At 32.1% G+C, this 24,207-nt stretch overlaps 2 protein-coding genes across 3 annotated transcripts in view; one reads left to right on the plus strand and one right to left on the minus strand.

The window, feature by feature from the left end:
- LOC106720302 overlaps nucleotides 1–24,207 on the minus strand; it is a 132,157-nt gene that overhangs the window by 35,219 nt on the left and 72,731 nt on the right. The window lies entirely within an intron of this gene.
- On the plus strand, nucleotides 10,599–13,698 carry LOC106720300. Of its 2 annotated transcripts, XM_014514911.2 has the most exons (4): nucleotides 10,599–10,786; nucleotides 11,460–11,647; nucleotides 11,891–12,038; nucleotides 12,972–13,698. In XM_014514911.2, exons 2-4 carry the CDS (start codon nucleotides 11,460–11,462, stop codon nucleotides 13,185–13,187), a joined length of 552 nt encoding a protein of 183 aa, XP_014370397.2. In that variant the 5' UTR covers nucleotides 10,599–10,786; the 3' UTR covers nucleotides 13,188–13,698. The 2 variants fall into 2 exon arrangements, with proteins under 2 accessions (XP_014370397.2, XP_014370396.2); XM_014514910.2 differs by having other exon boundaries at nucleotides 11,460–12,038.

The following is a 24,207-nucleotide window of genomic DNA, read 5'->3' on the forward strand; positions in this document are numbered from 1 at the left end:
CTTATTCAAAAACGTGAAATAGATTTTGACATCAGTCTCACGAGACGCAGACCCTTTTTTCCGAATGAATAATAAACTGCTGTGACAAAGTAGTGAGTTAATACTGTCGTCAAATTTCTGGTAAGGAAAGGATGGGAAAAAGTACTGGATTTAGCTTGGAGTAGATGCATGGTAACGGGAAATATCGTCCCTGTACTTCCATCTTCTGCCCCTGTCTGTAAAGATATGCAATGCTTCTCGAACGATCCCACGCAGATGTTTATAGGTAATGGACTATTTCAGGACGCCTATCGCTCGATTGCCGCTTGGTTCCAAAGAAAATTTCTTGTTCTATAATATTTCATTATTTTATTGATCTGCTTTAACCTTACGTACGACAAAAATGTATAAATGTTATTTGCAAACAAAACTTTATCTTTGCACAAGTGTAAGTGCGCAATAAGCATAACAATAGCGTCTGTTACAACTTTGTACAAGCAGTCATTGTTGTGTTCTATTTTAAATGTCCACGTAAGTAATTTATATATTCCATTCGGGAATTGGCTTGATATTTGAATGTGAATACATTCATTGTGAGTCTTCTGTATGCGCTGCTATTGATGTCTGTGGCTATTTAACTTGTTGCTAAGGTGATGTCATGATTTAAAGTTATAATCGGATCCCCAGAAAAGAAGCCATAGATACCTACATGTAGTTCAAACTTCTAAGATCATGTACTCATGGACTATCAGTTCCGAATCCACGTGAATATAAAAATATATGAACCCGTGGTTAAGTATAAAAATAAAGAAATATGGTCAACACGGATAAATCAGAGTTACATCGTTAAATAAAATGTAGATTCGATTTCTTGAGCACAGTAATATGCGCTATTTGTAATACTAATTATTTTTGTATGATTAAATATTGGATTTCGGGAGTTTAATTTTATGAGTAAATATACCTATTTCTTAGATATTCTATCGTAAGATACAAGTGCAAATACTGGTATTGTAATCAGATTTCACAAAAGGTATGTGTCTATTGTCGTTCTATTTGAACAGTCATGGCGAATATAGTCTAAATCATCAACCTCACAATTTTAGTTTGACAAATTTAACTGGCTTGGTGAGTGATATATTTTTTGAGGTTATTTCTGTCAGAATTAATTAAATCTGCTTAGGCGTAGGGAGAGACATAACAAGAGAGTTATACTCAGACTAGGATCTTGAGGCTCTTTTTGACAGTGACAGCAAGCGAGCTTATTGCAAGTGCTTCGCCAGAAGATGATCATGGAGAGGGAGGAGTTAGCCGATGATCTAGAGAAGGGGAAAGTTCTTTTTTTTCCAAAGATAAAATTATATCAACATGTAGTCTATCTTTTTAATGTGAAACGGTCAAATTTTTATTGATGTATTTCGAATTAGTTTATATGTATATTATTTTTCGATTCTGTAGCTAACTTCACCACTTGGCGACGCCCATTAGCTATTAAATTTTAATTTTACTTTTGTCTCCCGGGTCAGATAAGTTTCTAGCACTATAGTATATGTATAAATTTTGTGACAATGATTTACATATATAAAGCTTATGAGCTTGAACAATTTGTACAATACAACACAGACATTTTATTTACCAGTTCACCTTGATAAGCTTTTAGTTTCTTAGCAATATTTATCTGGGCTTCTAACTATAAATTATAATTAAAACATTATTTATCGATACATTCCTATCGCATTTCTGAGTAAACCCATAAATTTTTCATTTAAAAATAAGGATTAGGAATTCTTTAGATATTTACCGTCCTGGAAATAATTAAAGGCTCCATATAAGGCTCATAGATATATAGAAAAGGGTGGCTAAAGTAATATGTTGTTAATAGAATTAATTACGGTTCATTTCGTTGACTAGATTTAATTTTTTACGTACATTTATTTTGAAGTGTATCGATTTATTTTGTGACTCTGAATAAGTAATAAGGACAACATAGGAACAAGTAAGAGTAAATACTTCTGAACATATCTAAGTACCCACCAGTATAAGTCCTGTCAAAATTGGTCCAGTCGTTTCAGAGATTAATCGGAACTAATATGGACTCGCGGATACACAGAAAGACAAACATTTTATAATTGACTTTCCGTTATAAGCCGCCAAATACATAATTCCTTTTTTCGACTTTACATACAGACACTAATTTTATTTATTGTTTGATACTCCTTTAACTGTCTGGGTTATATTTTAAGTATATTTATTACCATTTACATGTTCGTGCATAATCAAAGGTGTTAGCTATAACAGAAATTATTATTAATTTATTATGTAGGCATTTGATAACGAGAAAGTAACATTTGCGTTTGCATCCATACTTAGCGAGCATAGGATTTTATATTTACAACTAAGGCAATAATACAGGTTTTACGTAAACATATTATTAATTTACATGTATCGAATATCATTCAAAAACAGCTTTGTATGTATATTTCCATGATATTGCATCACATTTGTTTATCCGTGTTAAACTCCTGATTAAGGAAAAATTTTGTGATAAGGCGTCAAAACAATTACTCATAGCCTAGCATACGATGTAGCTATTGTGTACACAATACATTTTATACATCATTACACATTTTCATGTTAATTCAAAATTTATTATACCGTTTCTTCGAAACGGATCGTTAAATTTTATACGATCATCAACTATTTTCATTCATACGGGAAAAAAGAAATGTAATCATTACGATGATGGAAAATTTCAATTTTATGTCCGGTTTTTGAGTTCACGGAAAGAAAGTTTCAGTATTCAGTATAAAATTGCAATAATACCGTAGATTTCTTTTCTCTAAAAACATGTTTGAATTTAATAAGTATCAATAATTGGTGAGTGTTTTTTAAAGTTATGAACTATCACATATTTTTAGACTATTCATTCAAACTAGAATACATGAATAACCCCAAAATATTAATACTCAGAAATTTTTTATTTACCCATGTTGTTTATAGTTTTTCAATAAAACTTTGATATTTGTAGATGTTACGACCGCCAAAGCAGTATTCGATACTTTATGAGAACATCTGTGTTTAAAACATGAACAATCTTCATACATTAGGTACGTGACATAACTTTTTTGATTTTTTGCGGCACCATTAATGAATGTCTAGACAGCATTTGCAATATGTCGTCATTATTCAACCATATGTCTACCACCCGTACTGGTTAAAGTTACGATAATTTGCCATTAATTAATATCAATCGTCGTTTCAGTCTCATAAAATGTGTTTAAATAAATCAAAATGACGCCGATTTCTTAGTCATTCTTTCAATTAAGATTGTTTTACTGAATTGTACATATTTGCTCGCTATCTTATCTAAATTGAAATAATACATGTCTTAAGAGACCCAGCACTATAAGTAGATTTCTCACATTTCTACAGTTTGTTCTTGGATCTGCCAAACATTAAACTTAGGAAGATGATAATTATGTTCGACACTTATTTTTACACTTTCAGCCTCTAAATCTCGGCATCCAAAATATCTTTCAGATTAATCGTATCCTTTCATAATTCTTAAAACTTTGTAAAACAATGCTGCCAGTACTTCTCTTCCCTTTTGGCTACTTGTATGGAGTTGTGGTAATTTTACTGTTCAATCAAATAAAGGTTTCCTATATTCAGATAAGAGTTTTAAAATTTGGCCGACAAACCCAACATTGTTTGAGTTTTTATTGCTGTGTTAATAATAGGCTTTTGTATTATCTACATTCTCATTAATAAAATATCTCTGTGTCATTGTTCGAGTCTGTCACGCTTGTCTATTTTCATTACTTTAATAATTGCGGTTGGCAAAACAACCTTCTATACATTTAGGAAATAGAAATGACGTTACTAAAGATAAAGATTCTTATCTATTTGTTCTGTATGTGTTTGTGTTCTACTGATCAGTTCTTTTATCTATATTGATATTAATGATGAGTATTTCTTGAAAATGTATTCAAAATTTAGTGATAACAATTAAGGACATAATAAAGTGGAATAGATGAAAGATGACATAGATCATTAGTCTTGGTACATATTCTAAGAGGTCGAAGTGATGTGCAATTTGTCTTCATTGTTTTCCTTAAATGTCTTCTTCCTAAGTCTCTTGTGCGTGGTCTAATTATTGATTAATTTCTCTATTAAACACAGTTCAATTAAAGTAATGCTATTTCACATTAGAGCAGTTAGTAAAGTGTTCTGCCTCACACACATTATTTTTATGAAAAGGTGGCAAACGAGCAAACGGCCACCTGCACTCGCCGAAATAGCGAGGCGACCGTTGCCCATAGACATCCGCAAATGCGCGTTGCCTATCTTTAATCTACGGGTAAGGGGACGCACAGAAGGAGGTTATTTGTCCCTTCTATGCGTCCCCTCTTCCGCGAAATTTATTTCCCCTTCCCATCCTTTCCTAATAAGAAAAGGGTGGGGAAGGGCGAAAGGACTAAAATTAGGCCTTCGGCACCACACTCATCGGACGAAACACGGAATTGCTTCCACTTCACGCCTTCTGTGTAGACGTGAAATTTTACCGGTCGATCCGGCCCATTCGTGCACCCAACAAATATTGTTGTTGCGGGATCTACCACTGTTATAAAATAACATAATTAGTAAAAAAATAGAAAGATTTAGATCACAGCGCCGACAATTGTCGTTGACTTAAAAGAATTTGGGGGTTTCTCCCCAGTGGAAAATTATTTTTATGTCCTCCTTCTACTTATAGATAACATAGAATTAGAATGATTTTTTGCAATCAATGCCATTAGACTCACGACATTTGTCGCGCCTTCAAAGTACAGTAGCGAATGCGCAGTATAATGCCGATTTCACACGATACTCTGTTTCGCAGTCCTTGTCATTTCTATGTATGGAAGTGAAATGTGACTCTAGTTATAAAAGTCTTGTGTGGTTATAAAAGTGATGTATTGAAAACTATATATTACCATCAGCTTCTTGAGATATCAGGAAGTTAACATCTTCGTATCTACGTCAAAACTAAACCGATTGTCGTTCAGTCATTCATAAATCTATAACGGCATTGAAAGATTTTCTACACACGTATTTAGAATTGTATAAATTAGAAAATAAGATTATAGATTTTCGAAGAATGAGCGAATACGTAAGACGTTTTTAACGCGAAATTTTGAATGATCGTTGGCGGTTCGCCTACACAACTGGCCATCAACCGAGTCGAGATGAATGACGTCATAAAATTGTTATTCAATAGACAAAACAAATGCCTGTCACGATTCAAAGTACGCACTGCTATATTTGACAAAGTTTTTGTGTAACTTAAATATTACAGGTAAAACTCAATAAATACAATTTATTTATCGAAATTAACTCGGTTTTCATATATAACATATTTCAACATTAACACTTTACTATGCGAAATATATGAAAAAAAAAACATATTGGTAAAACCAACATGATAAGAAATTACAAAAATACAATACTTGTACATTCCCACAACGATAATGAAATTACGGTCTTTTTGTGAATAAAAAACAATGTTGTATTTTTACATCGCAGAACAGGCCTTCGCTAAATTTTGGTAGAATTTTCATAAAAAAGGTAAAAAAAAAGAAAACAAGCGAAGTTTTAATTCGTGCACTCAATCCGAAATGATGTATAAAAGTATTTTTGTCACGTACATTCAATGACAGTTACCAAAAAATACGAATAGGCGTTCGGCGTAAGTTGAAACACGAATAAATTAGCTTACATCTCACGCAGATCTACAATGTCAGACTTGGAAGCCACTGTTGTATTCTCCACCTCACGGAGAAATATTGACTGATTGAAAATTACATTTTCTTTACCTACGAATTACATAATCCCCCGACAGTGCGATATTGGCTTTGTGCAACCATACGTGTGACTGGCGCCAGGTCCCCCGATTATTTTGAATTGGGATTTATGTAATTCATTGTTTTATAAATAAATAGCTTATACCCGCGACTCCGTCCGCGCGGAATAAAAAATAGAAAACGGGGTAAAAATTATCCTATGTCCGTTTCCTGGTTCTAAGCTACCTGCCCACCAATTTTCAGTCCAATCGATTCAGCCGTTCTTGAGTTATAAATAGTGTAACTAACACGACTTTCTTTTATATATATAGATATTTTAATTGTTTATGCATCTATAAAATTGTTTTAGCGTGTGTAAATAAAAAAACTAAAGTAATATTTTCTCAATATGTGTCATCATTGGAATTACAGCCTCCGGTGAGCCTGGTCACGTCAACATGTCATAATTTAGATTTTAGTTGTAGACAGAACTTTAATTAGTCGTATTATTACATGGAAATCATAATATTGTATTCTAAACCTGATACGCTTTTAATGTTTGTAGCTTATTTGTAAATATACAGTTTACGAAGGTTTTCTTTAATTATTGGGCAGTCAAATGAAAAAACTTTGTTTTATATAGCTAGCTAACATCGCTAGCTTTACTTGGACCAAAACATATCTGGACAAAATGAAGATTATACAATATTGTAACATAATATATATAAATATCCGTCCTCGCGGATTTAAAAAAAAACTAATAAATAGAAATTTATTCTATTTTTATTCTCATAAAGACAATATCGCACAATATACATTATACATTATAGTTTCAACCATATACATTGTATGAATTGCCGCTAGAAGATTGGATAATTTACTTGGAATTTACTTATTGTGGGGCTTTAAGATTATTTCGATAACGAACAAGCAATTTTTAGGTCAATTTTAATTTACCGCAATAATTAAAAATGGTTTTTCTTATAAAGGTAAATCCATTTTTTTTACGGAAATAATTCTAATTTTTCATTGATTTAATAAAAATCATTGTGCAATAAAATATGAGAATTTATAAAATTTAAACTAATTTATTTATTAAAATTCAACTGGTGAAAAACAGTTATTTAACCCGACGAAGCTATTCAATATGTAATATATTGAGAAAAAAACTTAATTGAATAATGCATATTTATTATTATTTATTTACTTAGTCATCGTTACCTCAGTAATGGAAAAAGATAAGAAAATACTCTCCGTCACAATCTCAAGACGGACGACTATAATTCCACGGCCATAAGTTTCCACCGCGTACTTCGGACGTTAGGTCAATTCTCATAATAATTACCGGAATCATAGTTTATATGTGCAATCCTTTTCTGTATAGGCAATTATAGAAACCATACATTTTCATTCAATGTTTATTATTAGTTATTCATTTTTAAGGACCGTTTCTTTAATGCAGATTCATCATTGACTTCCTTAATTTGTCCATGATTAGTGAAAACATAGACATAAATTAAATATATACATAGTACAGAAGAGGAATGTCGGGAAATTCAAATGTTTATCTTGAAATGTTCTCTGTCATTCTTGTGAGTGTGAAAGTAAATTTATTCCTAGGATAAAAAAAACCGATCAAAATATCCTTGATAAGCTATCTATCCCGGAAATGTGTACTGCTCCCTTGGTATACATTTGATTCACATATTTACTCTATAATTCTGTAACGGTTCAACACATCATATTAAAATTTGGCACAGATATAGAACATAGTTTTTTTCCTTTTCTTTCACTTTTCGAACTTTCCTGCGTAGACGAAGCCGCAGGCAAAGCTAGTATCATCATAATTCAAATTACTAGAACGTTCTGATTATAATCCTTATAAAGTTTAAACAAACTTTGTATAGATATACTAAATATTAGCGAAATTGTTTCTAAAGCTTGTCTGAATTCTTGTCCCTGTCCCTCTAGGGAAATATTTGAGACGCTGAACGTCTTTGTAAGTTCTCTGAAGTAACTCAAGTAAACGATGCCTTGGTGTTGATTCTATAACACACGAGAGCTTCGCACTGACATTAAAAATATATGATTCTTCTCTAATAACTTATAACTTATGTGATTAGTAAAAAACATCTATTTTAGTAATAAAGTAAGACGGTACATTTAGGAAGAATCTATAAAATTTGTAAGATTATAATAAATCATACTATTAATTTGCTCACTAAAAACATAAGTCCAAAGTATTAAATGGTTCATAATAAATTTACGGACTAATGAATCACTTTGATAGTATTCCATAAGTGTTATATTTTATGAATGAGGCCACTTTAAAAGCTTTTTCATTCAATTCTACGCATTACAATCGAATCGATTAATAATTAATTGAAACGATTAATGTGGTTAAAATTATAATTCAATATTAAAAACATTTTTTTTATCCAAATGGCAAATTATTACGGATAAATTTTGAATAATTTTTTTTTCCAACTTAAACTTAATAAAAGGTTGAGTTGAAATCGTTGTAAATTTTCATAATTTTTTCCTATGATTTCCCAATGTATGTTTAGTTATAAATAAGCGTAGTGTGATGGGAGGAAGTGTGGGGCACTTTCCTTCTAGATGAATGGAAGACGACTGTACATACTAACTACATACTTCTTTCTATACTTATCGTGAGCCGGCTTCTTTATGACGTCTGTACGGCTTGTTCTTTTTAATGTGTTTATTTGGTGATTATTTTAAAACATGTTTGTTGTGTTTAAGTATGCAAAGGCAACGTTTGCAGATTTTTTCCCCTGAAAATCTATCTAATCCCGAATATATTGATAAGATAAACATGTTAAGGCTCATTGATAATTTAACATTGAGGTATCTGCATATCATATTTGGACAGTACTATTGGTAATGTAATCATTACCGGTGCTTCTCACTTGCAAGTCAATTTTCTTACTGTATAAACTTAATTTTGCCGCATAGCCGTTTTGCGGAAATTGGGATTCACTTTATAGCAGGAGAGCATTGACGTCACCTTGACTCAAACTTGCAAGGAAATTTGCGTTACATAATTAATGTATGTTTATTTAGAGGCTACTAACTTCGTCGTTTCCAACGTTTCATACTTATCGCAAATTATCACATCACTTACAATTATAGATGTCGCTTATTTAATGCAGGTAAAAAAAAATGTTTTAAAGTCTTTCTGAACACCAAATATCAAAGTACATTTGCGTAGTTGTTTATAATCACGTACTCCGTACAATTCAGATTCGGGTTATGAGTTGCAAAAAGCCAACATCGTTGACTAACATTCAAGAATAATACTTACATCACATTTCCAGGATGCTATTTTTGAGTTCACGTCATATATATTCATGGAGTTTTGATAGTTTCATCTTAAAAAATATTTTAGTAATAATAAACTTATTACTAAAATATTTTATCGGACTAGTTGGACGTCTATTGTTCGAAATTTGAACTTAATTAATAATGCACTTTTTCTGCATATTAACTTGAAATGTGTCTTTCATAAAGGGGGTGCAAAGTTTTCGGTTCACGTTATAATAATATGGTAATTAGAATAAGAAATGATGTAACTTTTCTAGTTACAATCGTTAACTATTTTTAAAAAGCAGTTTTAGTTATGTTGTGTTTATTTAATAGTTTTTTTTTTTATATAAGAGAAGAAGACAAACGAGCAGCGAGAACACCAATGTGTTCATCGACGCCCATGGACTATTATTACTATTCCACATATTTATATATTTTCTAATTTAATACATTTTTCTTAATATAATCTAAAACAATGATTATTAAAAAATATATATAAAAAATATAAATTATTATTATTTAATATTATTATTATTATTTTTTTACTATTATTAAATTATATTCCATAAATAAGGATTTACCAAAATATACCGTTAACAGAAGATAGTTAACATAATGCTTACTATTACAGCACAATATATACAATTACTAGCTCTCACCCGCGACTCCGTACGCAATTAAAAAACTTAATAAGGGTATGAAAAATAGATAATAGCCGAATACAAATAGATAATACAGAATTTGCATATAAAATTTAATAAAAATCGGTTAAACTGTTTCAGAGGAGTATGGTAACTAATATTGTGACACGAAAATATTATACATAAGATAATGATTTTTAAGTATGTTTTTTAAGTTTTTACATTTTATATATATTTAATTTGTTGGTATTACATATGTATGCTTACCATAGACATTAATATATTCTGAAATTGAAAATATTTAATTAGTTATGCTCCAAATTGTAAGTGTATGATTTATTTAAATCTGTATTTGCATCTGAAAATATATATTCAGAATCAAGATTTTCACTTAACTGATTTTTCATATGTAAAAACAGAGTTTTTTACGAACGTGAAATGTTTCAAACTCTGTCATGTTAAAAACGAATGCATGCAATAATATATTGCAATATGTACTTTGTTTTTATGAAATATTTGTCTATTATTTAAAATAATATAAAAGAAACACAAAAACAAAAATTGTTTTGTGGTTTAAATGACCATTAAAATGTTTCATGTAATTTATTCAGAATTTTGTAACGCTAACTAGAAATTGAAAAAATTAAAAATTAAAATTAATCACATGTGAGGTAACTGCACGGGCCAAACCTCACATCCGACTGACGAGCAGACGCATCTTATGTCCAGAAAAGCGGAAATTACCGTGAAATAAAAATTGCTCCCCTTATCAAAAAACATAGCCTATATATAGCGATACCATATAATATTGGCTAAGCCGGTAGAAGCAAACCAGTCTTTCGTTTAGCGTCATATTGAACGCACGCGCGCGCTGATTTTGTACTGTTTTTCGTGTTTGTTAGTTTCGTGAATAAATAACAGACATACGATAAAATAGACTTGACAATTGTAGTTGACAGTGTGATATCATAGATAACGTTTAATTTTAGCCGATCGAAATTAAATATCGATACGAATGTGAGTAAAAATATTAATTTATTGATTGATAAAACAGTGGTATAACCAAAACACTTTTTTTAAAGAAAATTACAGGAATCATGGTAGCATTACGTATTTTCGAAGTTTGTCATTTTGTTGTAATAGTGGTTACTGGTCCATCCTCAGGTTAAAAAATTGGTTCTTCTTAGTTTCTTAACAGATTATATTCATATAAAAGTTTACCTTAAACATCATCAACGAAGTAAATAATCAATTCGTTCCTATCCAATCGATGAACAACCTAGTAATAACTGATTTGTCGTACGTTCAATTTCCCTTCGGTTTGCTTTATCGCTCAGAAGTAGTAGGGTACGATATCCAAACTAGATTCAATGGCCGTTTTAATTTCTTTTTATAAAAAGGGTGCAATTTCTTTAGTCGTTAAGTCAGTTGTAATATAGCATTTATAGTTCGAGAGATTTCGTGTTCACTAAGGCCAGAGCGCTTGCATGCGAGAAACCGAGAACCCGTATGTGTTGGGCGACAGCCCTTACGGCGCATTGAACTCATCAACTGAGCCCCCGCACAACGCTTGTTTTAAATCATTTTCATTAGTCGTTAGCCTGTATGCGGCGACTCTCTGCATGCTGTATAACAACCGAATTATTGACTGATAAAACTACGCCCTAATAAAAATGTAATGTTATTACAGATGAAATCATCGGTAGCATTACTCTTGTTCGGCCTGGTGGTCTTCGTAGCAACAACTAGTGCTCGACCGAATTACAGCGAATCGGAACTTTCCACTTTTGAGGAAGAAAGAGAATTAGACCACGGCATGGAACAAAACAGACAGCACAGAAGGCAAAGAAGGAGACATTCAAGGCAGATATCTGATCGGTACGATAATTTCTCGCCTTGGTATTATGATGTTAAGAGACAATTGCATATAATTGAACAGCAAGTAAAGGAATTAAATGATTACGTTAAAAATCGCCAATCGCCATCCGGCCCTGCATACGGTGGTTATTTACCTCAGCCTATTTACATTCCAGTCCCTTCTTATCCTTCCTCCTTACTTCAACCAGTGCAATCATCATGCTCATGTAACAAATCGAATAATAATCCCAACCTTGGAAACAGATTTTCGGAGGGAAATAATAATAATGTTATTACGATTGATGAGGATGACGATGATGAAGGAAGGCCGATCTCATTTGAACCCGTCAATTCAAACAAACCACAAGCCAGACCGCCGCCGCCCGTCGAGCATGGCAGTGTTCAAGCCGGGGTGAGTAACATACTATCATTAAAATTAGTATAAACTTGTTCCAAGCTATTTGAAAAACATAACAGCTAATAATACAATAGACACATTGCTTATATAAATCGTCTTGTTTCTCAAATGGAACTAGAAAATGTGCCTTAATTTAATACTAAGGTTAGTCTAGTTTATTTCAACTCAAGTTCTAAATTTTATAAATAAACATCATTTGTTATCCAACAGTGTTTTGAGGAAATTAAACTCAAGTAAAAGAATCATTAACACCCAAACAAAAATATGTTATGGACAAAATCTACTTTCGCCAGTTATTTGTAATGACATAGTTAATACAAATACTAAAGTTTATAGCATGAAAAAAATATTTCTAACCCTTTATTTTAGATTGCAAAAATTTAACTCTTATTCATTTATGTGATATAACTCTTTTTAGAATAATACTTTCAGTTCAGGATTATTGAATTTTAAAAACAACCATATATTCTAGTTGTAGTTAAAACTTCTGACTTCTTAATTATACTATACGTGGAATAAGAATATTTATTTGTTTCTTTTCTACTGTGTCCTAACAATATTTTCTTTCAGTACGTTATTTTAGCATGATTATAAGCTTTACAAAATATTGAAATTATTTGTAAAAAAATAACAAAAGTGGTATGCATGCACTTTAAACAATATTTTTTAAAACTGTACAGGTATAACTATTTTTCTCTTTTCTTTATTACTAACAATGCTTAATTTATCGCACTTTTTGATTTTTACGTTTCTTAATACGTAATTTATAAGTTTTGTGCAACATGCTGAGGTTTTCTATTTTCCTAGGTTATAAATAACTACCCCTATACATAACTTTGTAACCAGTTGGACATCTTGATAAGTGTTTACGATGTTTATGCAACATTTAAATGCAGCATTTAAAAATTATGTCTTTTTTTCTTGCAGTTATCGCCAATAACTACGACCACTGCGAAGCCGAAAAAGACTCCGGGCGTTTGCGAAGCTGCCATCCTCCTGTGCTGTAGATACTCCTCGGACGTGCAAAGAGAATGCTTCCAGCAATACGGCTGTATGAAAACTTATAGCACAGGCTTAGCTTGTTCACCAAAGGCCATAGAATTGGTCATCAAACACTTTAAAGATGCGTATGCGCCGAGCTGATTTCTTCCAAAGAAATAGATAGCAACTACATAGTCACCTCACAGTATTTTAGTTTAAAATTAGCTTAAGAAGTTGGAGCAATTGTTACGATAAAGTTATTAACTTTAAATAATTGAAAACGGACTAATTTTCTTTATTTGATCGATAAATAAAATCATATGGACCACAAGAGTTCAAAATACAAGAAAATATCAGTTGGATTTTTTGAAGTTGCGGAATATTTCATCTCGACCGTGAAATTCCACTGCTGAAGCCATTGATAATTTATTTGTACGTTTGTGCTTCATATTTAACAGATCTTATGCCATTCGGTGTGTACAAACATGAAAATTGTCGTAAAAACAATGATCATATCGAAAAATTGTCACCGTCTTGTTGAATTATAAACAATTGATTTCTAATATTATTATTTTTTTTGGTTGATTACTTTAAAAGTATTATATAGTAATGAATGTATGTATGCTTAAAGATCTCCTTACGCAAGCAACTATTAATTATAAGCATTTAAATATCGACGAATGATTATTAACTAATTTTATACTTGTTATTCCTAGTCTATACTATAAATTAAATTTATTGCTTTCCAATTAAATCGCATTTTTCTTAATCTTATACATATATAAAATTCTCGTGTCACAGTGTTCGTTCCTGTACTCCTCCGAAACAGCTTGACCGATTCTCATGAAATTTTGTGAGCATATTGAGTAGGTCTAAAAAATGCACTCAAAAGTAACGTAAAAAAACAATTTCAAACAAAATTCACTCAAAAGTAACATAAAAAAACAATTTCAAACAAAATGCATTCAAAAGTACCATAAAAAACAATCTCAAACAAAATACACTAAAAAGAAACAAAATAATGTCATGAAAACTTCTTTCTTTCTTCTCTCTTTCAAAAACCCTCTAAACTCTAAAGAAAGTTCTCTTCTTTCTTGTAACATGTCTATATTGTATAATTATTGTTATTTCGCAGTCGGTGTCGGCCGAAGTAAATAGGTGACATTTTATATTTGAGATGTATTAGACATACTTACGTTTATGTCCCTACTTAGGCCGAAACCGACTCCAAAATAACAATAATTATACAATATAGACATGTTACAAGAAAGAAGAGAACTTTCTTTAGAGTTTAGAGGGTTTTTGAAAGAGAGAAGAAAGAAAGAAGTTTTCATGACATTATTTTGTTTCTTTTTAGTGTATTTTGTTTGAGATTGTTTTTTATAGTACTTTTGAATGCATTTTGTTTGAAATTGTTTTTTTATGTTACTTTTGAGTGAATTTTGTTTGAAATTGTTTTTTTACGTTACTTTTGAGTGCATTTTGTTTGAAATTGTTTTTTTTTTAAGTTACTTTTGAGCGCATTTTGTTTGAGATAGTTTTTTTTGTTTTGAAGTCGGCTATTTTTTTTTCTTAAAATGTTTGTTTTATTTCTCAATTTTTAGTGAATTTGAAGTTCAATTACAAATTTCCTTAATACGTATAAGGACATAAATAAGACAAATAAAGAAAAGGACTTTCCTATTTAATATGTGTGTACTTCAATTCAAAAACTAATTTAGAATACACCAGATAACCACTTATCCTTTAAACAATGAAATAATTATCAAAATCGGTATACAAATTGAAAATTAACGAACTAATACATCGTAGCGTGCCTTTAATTTTGTCCAGCCGCGCGCCGCAGTAGCATTTTTCGAATGCGCGTAGTTTTTAATAATTTAATATCTTCCAAACTATTGATCAGAATTACATAGTTTAAAGGCTAATGTAATCTGCATTTAATACTCTAGCCATCAAACATATTTATTTGGATAAGGATTCATATCGAATATAATATAATAGCGCCGTAAGCTTACGACGCTGTTTCTCGTGTGCAATTTAATCGAAGTTTGTTCATAATAACATGGTTTTTGTGAGACATCCATAGATGATAGATATATGCCACCTGAGACTTTTATTTAGCAAATTTAAGGATCTATAATTACTCCATACATCATTTTAATGTAGGTCATATAGTTTGACCTACGTAAGCCCAGAAAGCAAATTTGTGCTATTCATTGTAACGCGATGTAGCATTTTTCGTTTCCGCGTAATTTTATTCTTACGATATCTCCTAAACTATTAGACAGAATGATATAGTTTCAATTGCAAATATAATGTACATTAAATTCTCTTGATAATGAACATATTTATTAACATAAGGGTTAATACTGAACTTGAATAATAGCGTCGGAAATAGGGCATGAATTTAATTAATGTTTCTAAAGAAAAAAATGGTTATTGTGAGAAAACTATAAAAGATAGATATATGCTATCGCGGACTTTTATTTAGCACATTTAAAGAGCTACAATTCGCCATACATCATTTTTATGTAGGTCCTAGAGTTTAGCCTACGTAAGCGCTGAAAGCAAAAATGTCCCTAATTTCCGCAACAAATTTTGAAGCTATATTCAAAATCTACTAGTCTTCTAGTTATTTAAAAAAAAAAACAAAAAAATGGGACCCACCTGCAAGCACTTCCTTTCGATTAAAATAATTTTTATCAAAATCGGACCACCAGGGGCCGAGATTCGCGGTAACACACATAAAAAAAAAAAAAAAAAAAAAAAATACAGTCGAATTGATAACCTCCTTCTTTTTGAAGTCGGCTAAAAATTGGCCAACATCTATTTTTCATACCGCTGTTAAGTTTTTTTTTAACTGCGCGCGGACGGAGTCGCGGGCGACTGCTAGTCTTCATATATAAAATTCTCGTGTCACAGTGTTCGTTCCCGTACTCCTCCGAAACGGCTTGACCGATTCTCATGAAATTTTGTGAGCATATTGAGTAGGTCTGAGAATCTGCCAACATCTATTTTTCATACCCCTGTTAATTTTTTTTCCACTGCGCGCGGACGGAGTCGCGGGCGACAGCTAGTAAAATATATAAAATACCGATGTGTATTCTAAATAACATTTTATCTATCTTACAATGAGTTTCCATCACCAAAAAACATGTTCAGAAACATTATATTACCACTTTTTTGAGAGAGTGAGCCAGATGGCAATTTGTTTTTGTGCAAGTCTTTTGGCAATAGAAGACGACGGTAACAGGAAGTTAAAAAGAATGTCTGCAAGTCTCAGTCTACTATTTTTATCAGTTCTGGCACGGTAATAGACTTTTATGACTTTGACCGTCCTTGTCGCTTGTATAATGTTGTCATTCAACTCTTATCCAATTATGCAAAGAACAAACATGAAAATGTATTTGGATAAAAAAAGATAATTAAAAAAAAACATTTATTGAGATAAGCTTTGAAAAAACGAGTATTTTGTATAGTACTCGTATATATTGGTCTAACTGTGTCCTTCTATAGCAACTTTAATTGGAAGCTGGAAACTTGAGAAGATGTTTTATTATAAATCCTCGTAAATGCTATATGATTTCTACCAATAAAATGGCACAAGATACGAATGTCTTCTAAGTTTTAGCAATAATGTAGCGGTTTCGGGTTAATGGACGCGGAAACAGACGTCAGAGTATGTCTCGGTTAAAATAGCTCAAAGACATCTGAGTTCCTAACTAGTTTATTACCAACCTAAACAGTTTTATTTAACGACGTAAAGTCGTATAAAATGTTTTGTGTATTGTTAAGGTGAACAACATAATATTATAAATAAATAATTAACTGCTTTATTGTAACACAATTATGTGGAAGCCTTGGTTCCTGAACTAGGGCAAAGCTCTGTGTTTCAGGAGCCAATCCGGAAGGGATATCATTAAATTAATTTTACATTTAGTGACAAAAGAAAAGAAAACAATCATTTATAATTTTCAAAAAAATTAATAAACCCGTCTTTCGCAAAAGTTTTCTGTATAAAAGACTTGTCTCAGACATAAGCGGTGACGTGTAAATTAAACGAGTTTCTAGAAACGCGCCTCATCTTCCCCGTACCGTCGCTTCTATGTGAGTTTGTTTTAATCGAGTGAATGACGCTCATGACGCGGAGGCCATGACTAACGGAACAATATGTTTCGTTATATAATTATAGACTGGATGCACCCACATTTGTATGACGATTTGTTTACGTCACTTACACGCCTCTTTATGACCAAATGACTATTTATTTCTTCCCATTGACAAATAAAGTTTTGTTAGCAATAAAACCCTTCATTTCCATATGTCACAATTATATTAAAAATGGATAAATAAGCAAACAAAGTACGACTATGAAGCTGGCTACTTGACTATGACTTAAGTACGTAAGCTTCATTAGGCACGCGCTACGTAGTTTTTTATTATGACGGATCGAAAGTCACAATGTATCTTCTTTGTTTTCATACATATGAGCAAACATAAGACTTGATTGCGAACACACATTAGTAAAAATACAAGCATATTCGGACATTCATCAGGTACCTACACATACTATACTTTCGGCGGCTAATTCCGTCGCTTATTTATTACCTTGTATCCAATTTGGGTTTTGTCAGTCATCTTTTATCTGTTCTATATTTTCAAGTGTTGGTTAAATACTTCTACTACTATAGTATACTATAATCTGATAGTATAAAGCCATAATTAAAACTAGTGTCAATTTCAATATAGAACATCATAAGATTAATTAAAAAAACAAACGTTTTAACAAATGTAAACTACGTTGAACTCCCAACCACGTTCAATACAGTTTAATCATTACTTAAATATAACAGTATACTGCTTTAGTATTTACTAACGGACTGTTAATGTGGCAGTAAGAGATCATTCATTGTGTGTACTATGTATAAAAGATTTTTTTTTATCAATCACTAGCTGTCCGCGATACCGTCCGCGCGGAATTAAAAAAATAAAAAAAACTAAATAAGGGCTAAAAACTATGTGTTCTTTCAGAGTATGTTTTACATCTATGCCAAATTTCATCGAGATCCGTTTAGCCGTTCAAACATCCATCCATTTAAACATTCGCATTTATAATATTAGTAAGATTACATTGAAGTATATTGCATCCTTATAACATATAATTTAAAATTTAAATGCGTCAAAGAATTCTATCGGCTCCCCATATGATAACACACACAATGTGGAACAGTAAAAGTGCGCAGCAAGACTACTAATTGAAACCAGTTACAAAATTCGACCGAACAATTATGACTCATTCAATTCATTGCTAATGAGGCGTCTCAAAGTAGCTGTTACAAAAAACCAAAGGTCAAATACCAATACCCAACGATGTAACAAATATAATATGTCGTATGAAGAGATGAAATTTATTTTTCTGTTAATAATCTATTTTTAATAATCCAAAGCGATTCTTATGTAGATAAACAAAATTATCTGCAAAACACAATGTTGAGTAACGTTAGCAATAACGGAGTGAAGCTTTCAATAAAACCTAAAGTTTGTCTGTCCAAATATGTCACCTGTAGATTGTCAATTGCATCAGTTTATAATCAGACTAAGCGTGTTACAAACTTAACACCATACAAAGTTTGAATTTTCGGTTCTTCAGAGGTTTTAAAACATTTCTTTAACAACATATGCATGTAGTCATTCAAAATTTTAAGTTCACGATACAATCATTGGCCTTTTTAAACTAATTGAATGACTTTTAATACCATTTACTTAGTATGTTACCTATACTAACAAATTATTGCAATTCATGTGCTTGGAAACAGGGATAGACGTCTTTGGGAAATCAAAATGGTCAGTCCAAAGTCCAAGTTCAAAAGGAACAGTCATATTAATTAACAATTAAAACAGTCATGTAAACAATATGATGCCACTCCGTGTGCGAAATCTCTTCCTTAAATAAAACGTAACGTAAAGTAAACAATGTAAAACTAAAGTTCGGTTTTACTTAAGTAAAAACAAGCAACTTAAGTCTTGATTTATTTGTACTTAGTTGTTGGACATATTTTTTGTTACTAGAACATGTACTTAATATGAATTTTATTTCATGGAATTATTAGATATTTTGAAGTCTACAAAACACGGCGCTATTATACTTTGAAAGGAAATTTTAAAATGTGTATAAAATGTTGATTTTGTTGATTAATTTAAAGCGCTGGCAAAGCTTGATGAAAATCAATTTACAGACTAAGCGAATATTTTATTTAAATAATTAACTTTTATGGAAATGTCCAATTTCAACGATGTCTTTGTCTAACTTTGCCTGAGACTGCTACTTAGCATTCTGACCCAACTATTCCTAAATGCAGTGAAACCACTAGTTAACTATATAGGACCAAAACAATTTTTGGTAAGTATTTAAGTACGAAAATAGGCGATACCTATAGAACAGAAGTGATAATTTAAACATGAATATAAGTATGCAATTTTAACGGATAAGTATTGAATATTAAAAACACAAATGTAGCAAAGAAAATCGACTTCCATCAAGGAACGAAAACATCAGAGTCAATAGTCCTTCATCAACGTTTGCGTAAGTAATAAATGTAATCAGTATTAATTTGTATTCAATTCATCATGCATCATAGATTTCCGATACCTCTCGTTAAACATTGTCAAATACGAACGAAACGAACTTGAACAACCGATCTTTGAAAGCCGGTTTGGGATAATGTCACTGACTTTGTCACGAGACAATGTTTAAGTGGTTTGTTTAATTAATATCTGCTGAAAATTAAGCTTAAATGTAATTTTATATTTTACACACATTTGTGAAAGAAGATAGAAAATTAACAAGTTTAAGCAGCACAAAATTTAATTATCTTACTGGCAAAAGATAATTATTGTATCTATCATAATATATTTTTTTGTTTTCAATGACGTTTAAAAACTCTTATAGATTTCCAAAAAAAAATTTCAAATTCTACGTTAAATAACAATATGTTTATAGCATGATTTTGAAACAAAAAAAAAATGTTTCGTGACTTAGTAAATGTGAATTGTACTAAAGGCAAACTTTTAATTTGGACACTCATTCGATTCTGTTGTTCAAAAATAAAATAATACACTCATCATCATAAAAATAGGCGACAGCTGAATCTAAACCTAATTACAAGCACATAAGGTGTTATTTATAAAATAGAATAGAATCAATATAACCGGTATACACAAGACATCTGTACGAGGGACCACTTTTGCGAAGTTTAAAGTATGCAGACGACTGGAAAAACTTGCTGCTGCCAAAACTTTCTCTTCGATCCCTTCTCGTGTGTTGATGATAGTAGTGAGACGTATACACATAATTTACTGTCTGTATTTAAATATTTTGAAATTAAACTAAATTTTAATAAATTTATCACAACTTTTATGTAACCGAAATGATGAAAACTTTGAAAAGGCTGTCATTTCAATGGTTTTATTTTTCAAATTTTGACAGTAATTTTACAATGCAAAGATACACAGTATAATTTTATGACTGTATATACTTTTCCTAATTCCCTTGAAACTATGACGGCATATTATATTAGCGTCAGTTGCGATCTTAAATTTATAGCGATCCATAAAAATTGTTCTAATTTCATGAACAAGGTTAGTATGGAAGTGTTCAGCATCAAAACATGCTCTTGGCAACGCTAGTAGCAGTTTGTATGATATTACTAGCCATAATATAAACAGTTAGAGATTTTTATAAATAGCAAAATGTTTTAAAAGGTAACTTTTACATATCACTATTTAAACACAAGGTAACAAAGTAAAATAAAATTGTACTGACTATTTTGTAAAAGTTGAGATTTTAAAATTTTACTTAAATATAAAATAATAAATTTTGGATGTTTGGATGGATGTTTGTTAGAAGGTTATACTGTAAGAACTTGTAGGCTACTAATCAAGTTTTTTTTTTACATTCCGACGAAGCCGCTGGTGACAGCTAGTAAAAGTATAAAACCTCTAACTTTAAGTGACTGTGACATTTGACTACATGCCGTGAATCATAGTTTTACTTCTAATGTATACGACCTTTCTAGTAATTTGCATAATCCTGATCTCTTTATAAGTCAAGGAAATACTGAAAGTTTGTACGTAAACTAGCCCCTGTAACCATTTGAATCAACTAACAATATTGGTGAGAACTTTAGTTCATTGCAGGAACTGTAAACAGAATAAAAAAGACTTGATATTTAATCTAAATCTATGGGGTTGAGAAAACACCAATAACTCAGACAGATCACCGGTGACAAGGTACATATCATTTCACTAAATAATAGACTTTAAGACCACATAGATTGGATGAAAAGATTAATAGGGAAACAAGAAAATTGGGCCAACGTTCTAATTCGTTCGTAATCCACGTTAAGTTAAAGATATATGAAAAAAATTAAAGGGGCAATGTATTACTTGATATTATATATATAAGACGACGTTCCGACGTTCTTACGGTGAAGGAAATCATCGTGATGCAACCTGCATATATCTGAGAAGAAATTCAATGATATTTGTGAAGTCAACCAACCCGTACTGGGCCAGCATGGTTTACTATGGGCTAGTCACAACTTAGGATAGGCTCCGAGCCTCTCAGTGGGAACGTATAGTGAGCTGATGATAATGATGTAAGAAATTACATTAAATTCTGTACACATTCACTGAGACTTTAAGAGTAAAGCAATTTATAAAAGAAGTGTTGCAGAAAGCAGTGATTGCATAATGTTCAAGTTAACTTCTATCAAACGAAAATTGTATAGCTAAGTTACAAAATGATATTTAATGCAATAACAACAAACGGGTTGAATGTCCTTTTCTTGAACAGTAGCTATCGCATTGCAACCAGCTAACGATAGCTTAACAAATACTATACTTATTTTCATATTATGATATTCCACAAACTCTTTTACAAACGCAGCACGACATAACGTCACATTTGTATGTTGTGAATAAAAAATTGCAAAACGTATGTATATTTCGTTGTTCAATTTCTTTTCTTATACAACCTTGACCTGTCTAATACAATTCCTAATATGTTCATTAACTATCGCCTTTAGACAGCGCAGGACCGTATGAATGACACTGGTTCATCAATCATATTATGTATCGCAATCTGTTCTTTGTAGCTGCGTTTTTTCAATTAGCTGCGTTTTTTCTAAGTGTTTTCTTTATTATTAAATTATAATTAATTTAGTTTTTGTATGCTAAGAAGGATATTTATAAAGAATAAATGAAATCGATCATAATTGTTGATTTTTTTTTTTTGTTCTCTTTTAGGTCTGTACGTTACATTTGTTAGTTGTAATTTTTGTCATAAGTTTAAGTCTCACGGTTGACTGAGCATTTATTCTAAATATTTATTTATAGTTTTTCTTTTATATTGTTTACTGTACTCATTTTTTAGGGTTCATTGAAAATCGGCGCTGCGGTACCCGCCGCAGCACATGTCGAATGAACACCTTTTCTTCTGAATAAATGTGTTTCTTTCTTTCTAAATAAGTGCTGTCGTACTATGTACTGTAGTGTACTATGTATAAAGTAAATCAGTGTTGTAAACGCGGTAATGCAAAGGTTCTTATAGTTGGTCGTTGCACGGTGGGACGAGTACAAAACTGCGGGAATACGATAATGGAGGCAGTTCTGCTAAAGGAAGGAAGCACAGTACCTTGTCTCTTTTCACCGGTCTCCTCCTGCTTCTGGACACCTCCAGCTCGAACTTGCACACACTTTAAAGACTTTTTCGAATAAAAGTTGCGGAGCGGCACACGCACAACGACGACGATTTCAGCCATTATGTATTTTCAAAAACGTGCGATTGCGGGGCGCGTCCTTCTCGCTCACCTGTACTGTGCGGGAAAAGGACGGGAAAGGATGCAACGACCAAACGCAAAAACGGCGTAACCATTCCCCCGGGCTTGAAGGAACGCCTTCAAAAAATTTAGATGAAAATAACGCGATATCTAACTTCTAACTAAGTACCTACATTACTAATACGACTAATAACTAAGATTAATGAAAAAACGAATGTAATTTAAGCGCACTACTGTTTAGGTAACGGACAAAGACGAACAACGGGACGCAAGTACGATCCAATCGTAGTCCTAACCCGGGCGACGCGAGTGACTCCTGTGGAGTCTGGAAAAACTTCCTCTATGACACCTAATGGCCAGTGTAGCGGTGGTGTATTATCAGTTATGATAATTACGACTGAACCCACAACGACTGGATCCACCGGCGTGTTCCACTTACGACGCGATTGCAACGTATGGAGGTAATCCCTTCTCCAGCGCTTCCAGAACGATTGAATTAGTTTGTCTAATAAATTGTGCCTAGCCACAATAGTAAGGCTTTCATCTATTTCCTCCGCTGGCAAATACCGTAAAGGTGAGAGATTTAAAAAATGCGCTGGAGTCAAAGCGAGGGGTTCCGAAGGATCACTAGAGAGCGTTGAACATAAAGGACGAGTATTCATTACCGATTCAATTTGAGCAAGCACAATGCTTAACTCTTCAAACGAAAGAGTGGTGTCACGCGACAGACAGTCGGCGGGATTGTCTGTACCCGAAATATGATATAAATTATGCGGCGCTAAATTATTTTGTATTTTTGTAACTCTGTTGGCTACAAAGGTATTCCATCGGTGAGGCGAGGAATGTACCCAGCAGAGAGCGACAGTTGAGTCCGAAAATGCGAATATGTTACGAAAAATCACGCGAATTTGACATGCGTCTATCACCCTTTTAATAAGTTGAGTTAATAAAAGAATAGCACAGAGTTCAAGACGAGCGAGTGAGACAACCTTTTTTGGAGAAACCTTCGATTTAGCTGTTATCAAATTGATTGTATTAGAGTCCCTATTTTGAACGTGAAAATAAATTACTCCCCCGTACGCTTTCTCGCTGGCGTCTGCGAATGCTAAAATAGTAATTACACTATCAGCGACGATACCAATGTGACGGGGAATTTTTATATCACCTAACAAAGGAAGTTCCTCTCTTAAACGTGTCCATAATTTAACTACATCTTCAGGCGGAGTGTCATCCCAATCACAGTTACACAGCCAAAGCTGCTTGATAATTAATTTTACGTACAAAACGACAGGTGCGACAAATCCCATGACGTCCCATATTTTAGCGACACACGACAATAT

The sequence above is a fragment of the Papilio machaon genome, chromosome 8 (genome assembly GCF_912999745.1).
Source record: "Papilio machaon chromosome 8, ilPapMach1.1, whole genome shotgun sequence".
Classification (NCBI taxonomy): Eukaryota; Metazoa; Arthropoda; class Insecta; order Lepidoptera; family Papilionidae; genus Papilio; species Papilio machaon.